Below are 12636 nucleotides of genomic sequence, written 5' to 3'. Positions count from 1 at the left end.
TAGTTACAATTATCAGCAGTCCTGTGAGGCCCTCTTTGCTGAAGGCAGGCTGAACAACATAATCACAGAAGTTTCCCATAGACGTCTTGGCAGCTTGGGTTGCTCAGCTGAAGCAGTTCATGTCCGCCTTGAGTTGTCTGTCACTTGGTCTTGGTCATGACCTATCAACATCTAATACTTTTCCATGACTATATAGTCTGTGCTTCCATGCAAACTATGCTTGTACATATCATCGTGAACTCCCTGCTCCTGCAGCCATTTCCTATCAATTGATGTCACCTATCTGGACTTCAGTAAGACTTTTGCCACAACATCCTTCTCTCCATATTGGAAATGTATGGATTTGATGGGTGGACTGTTTGATGGACAAGCGACTGATTGTGAGATCGTACCCAGAGAGTAGTAGCCAGTGACTCAGTGTCCAGCTGGAGATAAGTGACAAACGCTGTCCCTCAAGGGTGAGTACTAGAATCTTCATCAATGGTATCAACAGTGTGAACAAGCACACCTTCAGCAATTTCACAGATGACATCAAGCTATGTGATGTGGTCAACACTCCTGAGGGATGGGATGCCATCCAGAAAGACCTAAGCAGACTTGAACAGTGGACCCAGGAGAAACTAATAAAGTTCAACAAAGTCAAATGCAAGGTCTTGCACATGGGTCACAGCAACTGAATACAAGCTGGAGAATGAAAGATAGAGCACAACCCTCCCAAAAAGGACTTGTGGGTACTGGTGGATGGCCAACTGGACATGAACCAGCCCAGAAAGCCAAATACATCCTGGGCTGCATCAAAAGAAGCATGGCCATCATATCAAGGGAGGTTATCCTTACTCTTTAATCTGAACTGGTGAGACTTCACCTGAAGTACTGCAACCAGATGTGGAGTTCTCCATGTAGGAGAGGTATGGCCCTGTTGGACTGTGCCAAGAGAAGGGCCACAAAAATGATTTGAGGGGTGGAACATCTGACCTACAGGCTGAGAGAGCTGAGGCTCTTCAGTATGGAGTTGAGAATGATCTGGGGAGACTAAATAGAAATCTTTCAGTATCTAAAGGGGTGCTACTCTTTGGTAGAATCTGTGGTGATAGGACAATAGGAAACGGTTTCAAAATGAAAGAGGAGAAATTTAAATTGGATACAAGAAGAAATTTTTATGAAAGGTTAGTGAAGCTAACTAGTTGGAAGTTGGAAAACTATATTATTAATTAGGAAATTATAGAATGTGAAAAGGAAACCTACACAGATGCTATACATAAATAGTCTTTTAATAGCAATTGAGGACTCAGAACTAGTAAAAACTGACTCAGAAGATCATTTTGGTATTCCCTAAATTATCAGAATTTAGGCATGGTTGTAAGCATTTCTTTAGTCACTTCACAGAATCTGGATGAAAAATAATATTTCAGAAATTATTTCTAAGTTTGAAATGCATGTCTAACATATATTGTCAAAAACAAAGGCAGCTTTTCAACATAATAAGTGATAATGTTGACTTCTTAAATTTGAATTGAAATATATACAGTTTATTAATCATAATGTACAGAATGCTTTAATGGAGTTTTTAAAGATAATACTGCACTAATTGCGTAATTGAATATTTTTTCTTGTGTGTTTTTGAGGAGGGCTGAATGATTTAAGCTCCTTTCAACCATGATAGCAAAAGATAGTTAGGAATTTTAGGAATCAGTCACACATGAGATGTTAACAGAAGTAGCCAAAAATAAGAAATATGTAATTGAAGAATATATGATAAAACGTTACTTACTATTTAACTCAGAGCATGAAATGGATTATGTGAACACGATGTGCCAATAAATGTGGACACTTCTGTAGAATATAAGAGGAAAAGACTCTTTAAAAAAGTGAACATTTTAAAAAATTACTTCTAAGCAATTAAAATTATTAGTTGTAAATAGTGAGGAGGAAATAGTGATAGAAATAATAGCTAGGGCTAGCTGATCACAAGTTAAGTGGCTTATAAAAGGTCCTTATTGAATAAATCTCTATTAATTTTTAGAGATCTGAACTATTTTTAAAAGATAAGATTAAAAACTCAGTAGAAGTAGGCCTCTTCATTGAAATGAAGTTCTGTGGCTAATACTTCTGGATCTTACCTCCAAAAAAAATTGTGAAAAAAAAAATTGTGACTCATTCTTTAGAGGTTAAAAATGAAAATAAGACTACATCAAGTTTTGTAGTATCATTATGCAACTTTAAAAGAAAATCACTGCATCCCTCAAATTGCCTCCATGATTTTGAATAAATCCAAACATAGATAAAAGCTTAGTCCAAGTGATGAAATTTTTCATCTGAAGATCAGTTGAGGCTGAATTTTATCAAACATTTCCATGTGAAACTGAAAAAGGCAAGGAAAAATATTTTAAAACTCCTAAGCAATTTCTTTTGTTTCATGTCATAGTGTTTACAGTCTTCACAGGCTTATTTTGTTTTAAGAGGTATAATATGAATAATTAATGGTAACTCAGAAGTATGTCTCTCATTTTCAACTCTAGTTAAGAAAATGTATAGGAAAGCAACTGCACTTAAGCCAAAATAAGTTTAGTACTGTGGTATTATTTGTTCCTCTGATTCTGCTTTTTTTATACATCATATGAATTAAACTTACACACTTCCTGTTCCTCCTTTTTATAGGAATAATTCTTGGTCAAAAGAAAATGTGTTTGTAATGTATTCTGCACGTGCACAAGTTTTTATTCTGTTCAGATACAATCCACATATGGCATCTCTGATTTTCCAATATCTACTGGAATATATAACCACTTATAAACAGTGTTATTTCTTTTTTTCTCTAGGGGCTGATGTTATCAATTTTGATGGCCACGTAGTGTTACCATACAGATTCAGAAACAAGAAAATGAAAACATTAAAAGATGTCATCTCACTGAAATTTAAGACCTCTGAAAGTGAAGGTGTAATCTTCCATGGAGAAGGACAACAAGGAGACTACATCACCTTGGAACTCAAGAAAGCCAAACTTTTTCTAAATTTAAATTTAGGTAAATTTTGACTGTTTAATTTTGTGTCCTTTTTAACACTTGTCCTGGTTTCAGCTGAAACAGAGATGTCTTGGCTGTTGCTGAGTAATGTGAGCATGCCCAGGGCCAAGACAGGACAGGACACTTCGTGGGAAGAAGTCACTGCTCTAAGCATGACACCTAGGGGCAGGGTGGAGACAGGACAGGTGGCCGGAGTTAGGCCTAGGATTACTCCATAAAACATGACATGCAGAGGGTCATGACTACTACCTGCTGCTTATCTTCTAGACAGGTGGGAAGGGAGCTGCATCTCACAGTCTGAGGAGAATGAAGGTTTGTGGTTGGTGGAAGAGTCTGAGGAGGATGTTATTTTTTCTTCCGTACCTTCATTTTCAGGTGATGATGTTGGATAGAATAGAAGGATCCAGTCCATAGATGCCTGGCTACTAGACTGGTACTGTATGCAGAGCTTTGGGTTCTTTGATATTGACTGTTTTTATAAGATACCAAACCTGACATAAATACATGAAAGTTTTGTCTCACAGTAGCAGAAGGGTTCTGGAACAGGGCTCATTTGGAGAGCTTTAAACTAGATTCGAAGAGGGATAGGGTTGTAAGTGGATTTGCACTTATGGGGCAATGCTTTAGAATTGATGAAGATCAGGAGGCCTCCCACCCCCTTCAGGATGTAGTTGGCATGCTCAAGTTGCTCCCTAAAATGTCCATACACTGATACATACAGCATGGGGAAGAAGCAGGAGGAGTTAGAAGTCTGTGTTTGGGCAAGAGGTTATGATCTGGTAGCAGTTACAGAGACATGGTGGCGAAGATCACATGACTTGAATGTGGATGGCTATGTCTTTCTCAGGAAAGACAGGCCAGTGAGGAGAGGTGGTGATATTACTCTTTATATGAAAGAGCAACTAGAATGTATTGAGTACTGTTCAGGGGCAGATGATGAAAAAGTGAGAGTATGTGGGTGAGAATTAAAGTGCAGGCTGGCATGAGTGATACTGTTGTGGGTGTCTATTATAGAGATTAGGATGAAGAAGTTGATGATGCCTTCTACAGGCAGCTGATAGCAGCTTATCATGGGGGATTTTACCTACCCTGATATTTGCCGGAAGGCCTACTCAGCCAGCCATCTTAAATCCAGGAGGTTCCTCTATTATACTGATGACAACTTCCTGATGCAAATGGTAGATGAACCAACTAGAAAAGTAGCGCTGCTGGAGCTTGTTCTCATTAACATGGAGAGTCTGGCTGAAGCAGTGAAGGTTGAGGGCAGTCATGGCTGCAGAGACCATGAGATGGTGGAGTGCAGGATCTCATGTGGCAGGAACAGAATACCAAGCAGAATCATAACCTTGGACTTCAGTAGGGCCAACTTTGTCCTTTTCAAGCAATTTATAGGGAAAATCCCACTGGACAGGTTACTTGAAGGTAAAAATGCCCAAGATAGTTGGTTAGCATTCAAGGACCGCTTCTTCCAAGCTCAAGATCACAGCATCCCAACAGGTAGGAAGTCAGGAAAGTGAGCTAGGAGACCTGCACAGCTAAACAGTGAAGTGCTGGTCAAACTCAAGTGGAAGAGAAGAGTCTACAGATCACGTAAGAAGGGGCAGCCAAATTGGAGGAATATAAGGCTGTTGTCAGAAGATGTAGGGAGGCAACTTGGGAAGCTAAAGCCTCCTTAGTATTAAACCTTGCAAGAGGGGTCAAGGACAACAGAAAGTTTTATCTGCAGTTCATTTGAAGAAATCCTAACATTAGAGGCAACGTAGGTCCACTGAGGTGGGTGCCCTGGTGACAGTAGATACAGAGGAGGAGTTACTAAATGCCTTCTTTATCTCTGCCTATACTGCTGGAGGCTGTCCTGAGGATCCCCATACCCCTGAGTCCCCAGAGGAAGCCAGGAGAAAGGAGGAGTTTGTTTTGGTTGTTGAGGGCTGTGTTGAGGACTAATTAAGCAATCTGGACATCCATAAACCCATGGGTTCTCATGGGATGCACCTGTGAATGCTGAGGAGCTGATGGAAGTCATTGTTAGGCCACTCTCTTTAGCCTAGCCGAAGTGCCTCTATATCAGTGCACGCAGCATGGGAAATAAACAGGAGTTAGAAACTGTGGCACAACTGGAAAAGTATTACCTAATTGCTAGCACAGAAACATAGTGGGATGAATGTCATTACTGAAACACTGTGATTGAGGGCTACATGCTTTTCAGAAGGGATAGGCAGGTTATCTTAAAAAGTGGATAGACTGCAAAGAGATGTCTGAGAAATGGCCATGGCCAGGTTGAGCGCTTATGGGTTAAAGTCAAAGATTGGTTCAGTAATGGACAACCAGTGGTTGGGGCCTACTACAGGCCACCTGATTAGGGGGATCCTGTTGATGACACCTAAGATCAGGAAAGCCAAGGCACAGATGGAGCTGAACTTGGCAAGAGATGTGTAAAATAACATTAAGAGGTTCTGGAGGTACATAGGCAGGAAGAGACAGACCAGGGAGGGTGCTAATGAGGATGGAGAACTGGCTTCCTCAAACATAGAAAAAGCTGAGGTGTTCAATAAGTGCTTTGCCTCAGTGATCACTGGTAGTCAGGCTCCTCATGTCTGCCAAGACCCTGAACCTCTAGGTATGGGTGTGAGGAGCAGATTTCATCTCACTGTAACAGTGGAACAAGTCCAAGACCTCATGGAACTGAATGTGTATAAGGCTCAATGATATGCATCCCAGGGTTCTGAGAGAGACAGTTGATGTGGTTGCTGAGCCACCCTCCATCATATTTGAAATAATCATGGCTGTTGGGTAAAATCTCTGGTGACTGAAAGAAGGGAAACATTACTCCCATTTTTAAGAAAGGGAGAAAGGATGACCTGGGGAACAGCCTCACTTCTGTGCCTAGGAAAATCATGCAGCAGATGCTCCCAGTTACCAATTTAAGGAACAAATGAAATGAAGCAGTGATCCAAGACAAACAGCATGACTTCACCAAGGGCAGATACTGCCTGACCAATCTGGTGACCTTCTATGATGGAGTGATGCCATCAGTGGACAGGGAAGAGTGAAGGGTTTCATCTACCTGGACTTGTGCAGAGCCTTTGACATGGTCCCTCACCCCATCCTTCTCTCTAAATTGGAGATGTATGGATTTGAAGGATGGACTGTATGATGGATTAAGAACTGGTTGGCAGGTCACAGCCAAAGGGTTGTGATCAATGGTTCTGTGTTTGAGTGGAGGCCAGTCATGAGTGGTGTCCCCCAACGGCCATTCTTGGGATCAGTGCCCTTCAACATCTTTATTCATGATACAGATAGTGGAATCAAGTCCACCCTCAGGAATTTTGCAGACTATCCCAAACTGAGTGGTGCAGTCAATAAATCTGAGGGAAAGGAAGCCATCCAAAGGGACCTGGACAGGCTGGAGAAGTGGACCCATGAGAATAGGATGAACAGGGGAAGGACAAATAAGGTCACCTACCTGGACTTCTGCAAAGCCTTTGACATGGTCCCTCACCTCAGTTTATCAGCAAGTCATCAGCATGCTTGCTGATTACACAAAACTGGGAGGAGTGGCAACACACCAGAAGGCTGTGCTGCCATTCAGTGAGAACTCGACAGGCTGGAGAATTGGACAGGGAGACAGTTATTGAAATATAACAAGGGCAAGTCTTGCATATGAGCAAGAAGAACCCCAAGTACCAGTGCAGGTTGGGACGTGACCTGCTGGAGAGCAGCATAGGGGAAAGGGAACTTGGGAGTCCTGGTGGACAGCAGGATGACCATGAGCCAGCACTGTGCCGTTGTGATGAGGAAGGCTAATGGCATCCTGGGGTGTACTAGAAGGGGTGTGGTTGGTATGTCGAGAGAGGTTCTCCTCCCCCTCTACTGTGCTCTGGTGGGATCATGTCTGGAATATTCAGTCCAGTTCTGGGTCTCTGTGTTCAAGAAGGACAGGGAACTGCTTGAGACAATGTAGTGTCACAAAGATGGTTAAGAAAGTGGAGCATCTCCCTTATGAGGAAAGGCTGAGGGAGCTGGATCTCTTTAGTGTAAAGAAGAGGAGACTGAGGGGTGACTTCATTGGTGTTTCTAAGTATGTAAAGGATGAGTGTCAGGAGTGTGGAGCCAGGCCCTTCTCAGTGACATCCAACAATAGAACAAGGGGCAATGGATGCAAGCTGAAACATAGGAGGTTCCACATAAATATGAGGAAAAAATATTCATGGTGAGGGTAATAGAACACTGCAACAGGCTGCCCAGAGTGGTTGTGGGGTCTCCTTCTTTGGAGACATTCAACCCCCACCCCCAGATTCATTCCTGTGTGACCTTATCTAGGTGTTTCTGCTTTGGCAGGGGGATTGGACTGGACGATATTTCGAGGTCCTTTCCAATTCCTGACATTATTTGACTCTGTGGGGAGTTGGCCATGGGACAGTCACCACTTGAGGTTTGCTGGGCATTGGTTAACATGGACCTTGCATTACTGGCAGGCCAGTCAGCAGGCAGTTGTATTTATTGCTGAGTTGGTCAGGAGGCAGACAGCAATCGCATTATGGCTGTGTATATCTATATTTATGTATATAGTGTGTGTGTATATTATATACAGTTATAATTACATTTTTTCCCATTTTCCTCTTCTGTTTTACTGTATAGTTTTTATCTGAACCCACAAGTTCTATTTTGTTTCTAGTTCTCTTCCTCATCCCATATGGTGGAGAAAGGGGGAGTATGGAGTTAGTGAATGGCCATGTGATGTTTAGCTACTTGCCAAGTTAAGCCACAGCAATTCTCAGAAGAATTTATATCCTTTTTTTTATCAGATTTGGCAGGCATATTCTTGTGAAAATATTAATTCCCCTTATGTTGTTCTTTTCTACTTCCTGTCATATGTCTTCCCATTTTCTTTGTGTGAGATAACATGAAAGTAAAATCACAATAAAATAAGATCAACAATATTTTATTATTAGAAGCTTGTCAGAAAGGAAAGAAGGTTGTTAGAATTATATTTTCCCTCAGCTACAGTTTGGTCTTCAGAAACTTGCAGAATGGTTAAGAATGGAAGGAACTTCTGGAGGACATCTTGTCCATCCCCCAGCTCAAGCAGAATCATCTAGAGCAGGCTGCTCATGAGTACATCTAGAAATTTTAAATATCTTCAAGAGTGGAAATTGTCATGATCTCATTTTTAAGAACCATTATCAAGTGGATGTGAAAGAAAGGCGTGGTCGTTAATGCTAGGGGAATAAGGGTCATCCTTAGAAATCTCCAGCAAAAATGATAATAGTCTGGGAAGCGACAGGACACGTGGGGCTGAAGTTCAGTAACTTTCCTACAATTAAGCATAGCTTGAAGGTAGGCAGGGAGAAGATCCCGGTTTTCTAAGCTTTACTATGAAGCACTGGACCCAATGAAGCTGGTGACAATACTCAGAAGGATCTATAACATCCAGCAAAAAAAAAATAAATCAGTAAGATCATTTGTAGGAAAATACTCTATTAAGCCAAGGCAGTGTGATTTGCTAGTATATGTTATCAACTTGCATAGCTTTACTGATTTCTAGGCATGCTCCAGAAATGTATTATCTACTTGTGTATTTAAAACACAGAAGAATGCACTGTTATTGGGCAGTGAAGCAATTTTAAAAATTATTGTTGAACTTGTCATTTGCTGTTCAGTTGAGATCTGTAATATCTACATTTTCTGGCTTAGTTATGTCAGCCAGACTGCAATGAGATATGACCTGGAGAATTACAGGCCGGTGAGCCTTACCTCTGTGCCTAGAAAGGACATGGAACAGATCCTCCTTGAAACTATGTTAAGGCACATAGGAAATCAAGAGGTGATTCAAGACAGCTTCACCAAAGGCAGATCTTGCCTGACCAATCTGGTGGCATTCTATGATGGAGTGACAGCTCTGGTGGACAGGGGAAGGGTGATGGATGTCATCTACCTGGACTTCGGCAAGGCCTGTGACATGGTCCCTCATCACATCCTTCTCTCTAAATTGGAGAGATGTGGATTTGAAGGATGGACTGTTTGACAGATTAGGAATTGGCTGCCTGGATGCAGCCAAAAGGTTGTGATCAATGGTTCTGTGTCAGGGTGGAGGCTGGTCACAAGCAGTGTCCCTCAAGGTTTGGTACTGTGACCAGTGCTCTTCAACATCATAAATGACATAGATGATGGCACTGAGTACACCCTCAGCATGTTTGCGGATGACACTAAACTGAGCAGTGCAGTCAATACATTGGAAGGAAGAAAAGCCATCCAGAGGGACCTAGACAAGCTGGAGAAGTGGGCACATGAAAACCTAATAAGGTTCAGTAAGGCCAAGTACAGGGTGCTGCACTTGGGTTGAGGCAATCCCAAGTATTTATACAAACTAGGGGAAGATCTCCATGAAAGAAGCCCTGCAGAGAAGAACTTGGGGGTCCTGGTAGGTGAGAAGCTGGATACGAGCCAGCAGTGTGCGCTTGCAGCCCAGAAGGCCAACTGTGTTCTGGGCTGCATTAAGAAAGGGGTGGCCAGCAGGGAGAGGGAGGTGATTGTCCTCCTCTACTCAGATCTTCTGAGGCCCCATCTGGAGTACTACGCCCAGGCCTCGGGCTCCCAGTACAGGAAGGATGTGGAACTCTTCGAGCTGGTCCAGAGGAGGATCGCTAGGATGATCAGAGGGCTGGAGCACTTCTCCTATGAGAAGAGGTTGAAGGAACTGGGATTGCTTAGCTTGGAGAAAAGAAGGCTCCAGGGAGACCTCATTGCAGCCTTCCAGTACTTGAAGAGAGCATATAACAGGAGGGGAAATGGCTGCTTACGAGGGTGGACAGGGATAGGACAAGGGAGAATGGTCTTAAACTGGAGACAGGGGAGATTTAGGTTAGATATTAGGAGGAGGTTTATCACACAGAACGTGGCAACACACTGGAACAGGTTGCTCAAGGAGGTTGTGGATGCTCCATCCCTAGAGGTATTCAAAATTAGGCTGGATGTGGCTCTTGGCAGCCTGATCTAGTGGTTGGTGACCCTGCATATAGCAGGGGGGTTGAAACTAGATGATCATTGTGGTCCTTTTCAACCCAGGCCATTCTATGATCTCTGGAGAGCACAGCTACACAGGCAAGTCTGTAGAAAGCACAGCAATAAGCTGAAAAACTGTACTTTTGCTAAGTTTATTTGCCTTCCAGGTAAAGAAGATTAACACAGGAAGACAACAGTAAATTATATTGGCAGAAGTCATTTTTTGCTGCTATTGATTCATTCTGCACTGAGGCTCTTACACACTAGTCTAGACACACTAGCAGAGTCTACAAGGGATAGAGGTATTATCAGAGTGGAAAGACTTTTTGTTAGCAACCTATTATCAGATGCTATGTCCTCACCAGTACAGTTCCACTGTTCAGAACCTAACACAAAGGCTATTCTAGAAAGCACCACAGCTTTGTATTTCAGTACTGTAGAAATTAAAACACAGAAAATACTTAGTTGAAAACAACTTTGCAACTGAAAATGGCTATTGCTTCTCTGGTATGACAAATAGTTACACAGTTCATTAATGTGATTATTGACGTATTTGATCTAGATATTTGTATTTTTACGGCATCAAATATCCATGTGGTAGATATTATCTTCACAGTGAATTGACTTCCTCCAGCCTCTTGTATGTCCAACAGAATTCAGGTGATGTATTGACAGAGTAAAAAGAAAAAATTTGCCTAACTAGCATGAAATGAAAATTACTTCTGTTTCTATTTTAGGTAGCAACCAGCTTGGCTCTATTTATGGCCACACATCTGTGATGACTGGTAGTCTCTTAGATGATCACCACTGGCACTCCATCATCATAGAACGCCATGGGAGAAACATCAATCTCACCCTTGACAGACACATTAAGCACTTCAGAACCAATGGAGAATTTGATTATCTGGACCTTGATTATGAGGTAGATTGTGAAATCTGTTCATTTTCATTTGAATCCAGCCTTGGTGATTCTATGATTCTATGAAACTGACTTATAAAGAAAAGCTCAATAAGAAGAGAAAATAGATATAATTAAAACTGTTTTGTTCTTTTTTAAGTGTTTTTTTAATAACTTTTTTCCCCTTACATTTCTTTCAACTGATGGGTTCTAATAGGTATAAACCTAGTTTCCCTTCATTAGTCTATCAGATCTCATCTGTTACAAGGCTCATCTCGATCTTCTGTTTTAAAATTGGAGATCTATGTAATTCTGTAATCTTAGGTACACTATAGCTAAGTAGCTGTCATAAGCACAAAATTGATTAAAAATAAAAGAACATACCATCTGTTATTCCTTTCAGGTATACATTTTGTACTTGAGTCAGACAGAATTATTTTGGAGCGACAGTTGATATAAATTTATATCAAAGGAAGTAGATAAGAACTTTTTTACTTACCAATGATTTCGCTCTTAGGGAAGTAAGTACTTCTTTGTATTATCAAAAATGCACACTAACTTCCTTCTATGAAGAAACAAAAGAGTTAAAACATTTCAAAAAAGCTTTTGTTTTATCAGTCAGTTAATGTCCACAAGTGTTGATGAGAAGTTACACTATACTACATTACAGTTGCCTTTAGCCTGAAAAGCTGTCCTAAAAACCTGAAGGGAGAAACTGGGGAAAAGAATATGTACGCTTAGAAGAGGATCATATCATGGAATAGTTGAGCAAACTGTACACGTGTAAGCCCACAGACCCTGATGTGATGCACTCATAACAAAATATCCTGCCTACATAGACTTCAGGAAGATATTTGTCACAAAATATGTCTCCCACAATATCCTCATGGAGGAAGCTATTGAAGTACATGGACTGGAAGAGCAGATTATGAGGCGGATCCAAAACTATCTGCATGGGCAGCAAATTCTAGTTGGAGACCAGTAGTAATCAAAATAACTCAGGGATCAAATCCTGAGTCCGGCCCTGTTTAACATCTTTATTAATGATCTAAAAGATGGGATAGAATGTACCCTCATTAAATTCATGGATGAGACAAAACTACAGGGTGTGACTGACTCACCAGAGTTCTGGGATACTAATAGGACATAGAAGATCTGAACCATGCTACTGGAAAGTCATATAAGTTGATATTATTAAAGATTTTCAATTGATTGAACAACGGAAAACATTAAGAGTTCCATAAATGAATTTATATAAATATATATAGTGTATGTATATAATAAATGTATTATGAGCAATAAGAATGGAATCCAGGAAATTCAATTTTCTCAATTCATTAGAGACCTCATTGGCAGTTCTCCATGATACATTTCAATCTCCATGCTGTGGGGTAAATAACTCCCAAGGATGGTACTTCACAAAGAAATAGTATAGATGATGGTGTATTTTGAGTACCTCTATATAGATAGGATACAAATAATACAAAAGAGAAGATGGCTCACCTTCAGGATGTCAAGGCTCACAGAAGACTCCATGTGGGAGGGATCTCCAAGAAGAGATCCTTCCCTGGTGGTGGTCAGCCCTTAAATGGGGTTTGGGAGGGGTGGAGCCTGGCTCCACCTACTTCCAATCACACAGGTATATCACCTTCACCTGTGCCCCCATGGCTGACTCGGTGCTCATCTCAGGTGACCAATCAGTGGTTCAGGTCA

General features: G+C 41.3%; 1 protein-coding gene across 1 annotated transcript in view; it reads left to right on the top strand.

The window, feature by feature from the left end:
• The window catches only part of CNTNAP2 (contactin associated protein 2), a 677682-nt gene that overhangs the window by 320654 nt on the left and 344392 nt on the right, over positions 1-12636 (top strand). The window contains exons 5-6 of the mRNA XM_065752999.1: positions 2820-3023; positions 10763-10947. Of these exons, the coding sequence (XP_065609071.1) occupies positions 2820-3023; positions 10763-10947 (389 nt within the window). The remainder of the gene's footprint in view (positions 1-2819; positions 3024-10762; positions 10948-12636) is intronic.

Source organism: Cyrtonyx montezumae, unplaced genomic scaffold (assembly GCF_038088225.1).
Source record: "Cyrtonyx montezumae isolate F1298 unplaced genomic scaffold, pur_monq_1.0 scaffold_8, whole genome shotgun sequence".
Classification (NCBI taxonomy): domain Eukaryota; kingdom Metazoa; phylum Chordata; class Aves; order Galliformes; family Odontophoridae; genus Cyrtonyx; species Cyrtonyx montezumae.
This window is presented reverse-complemented; position numbering and strand designations above follow the sequence as displayed.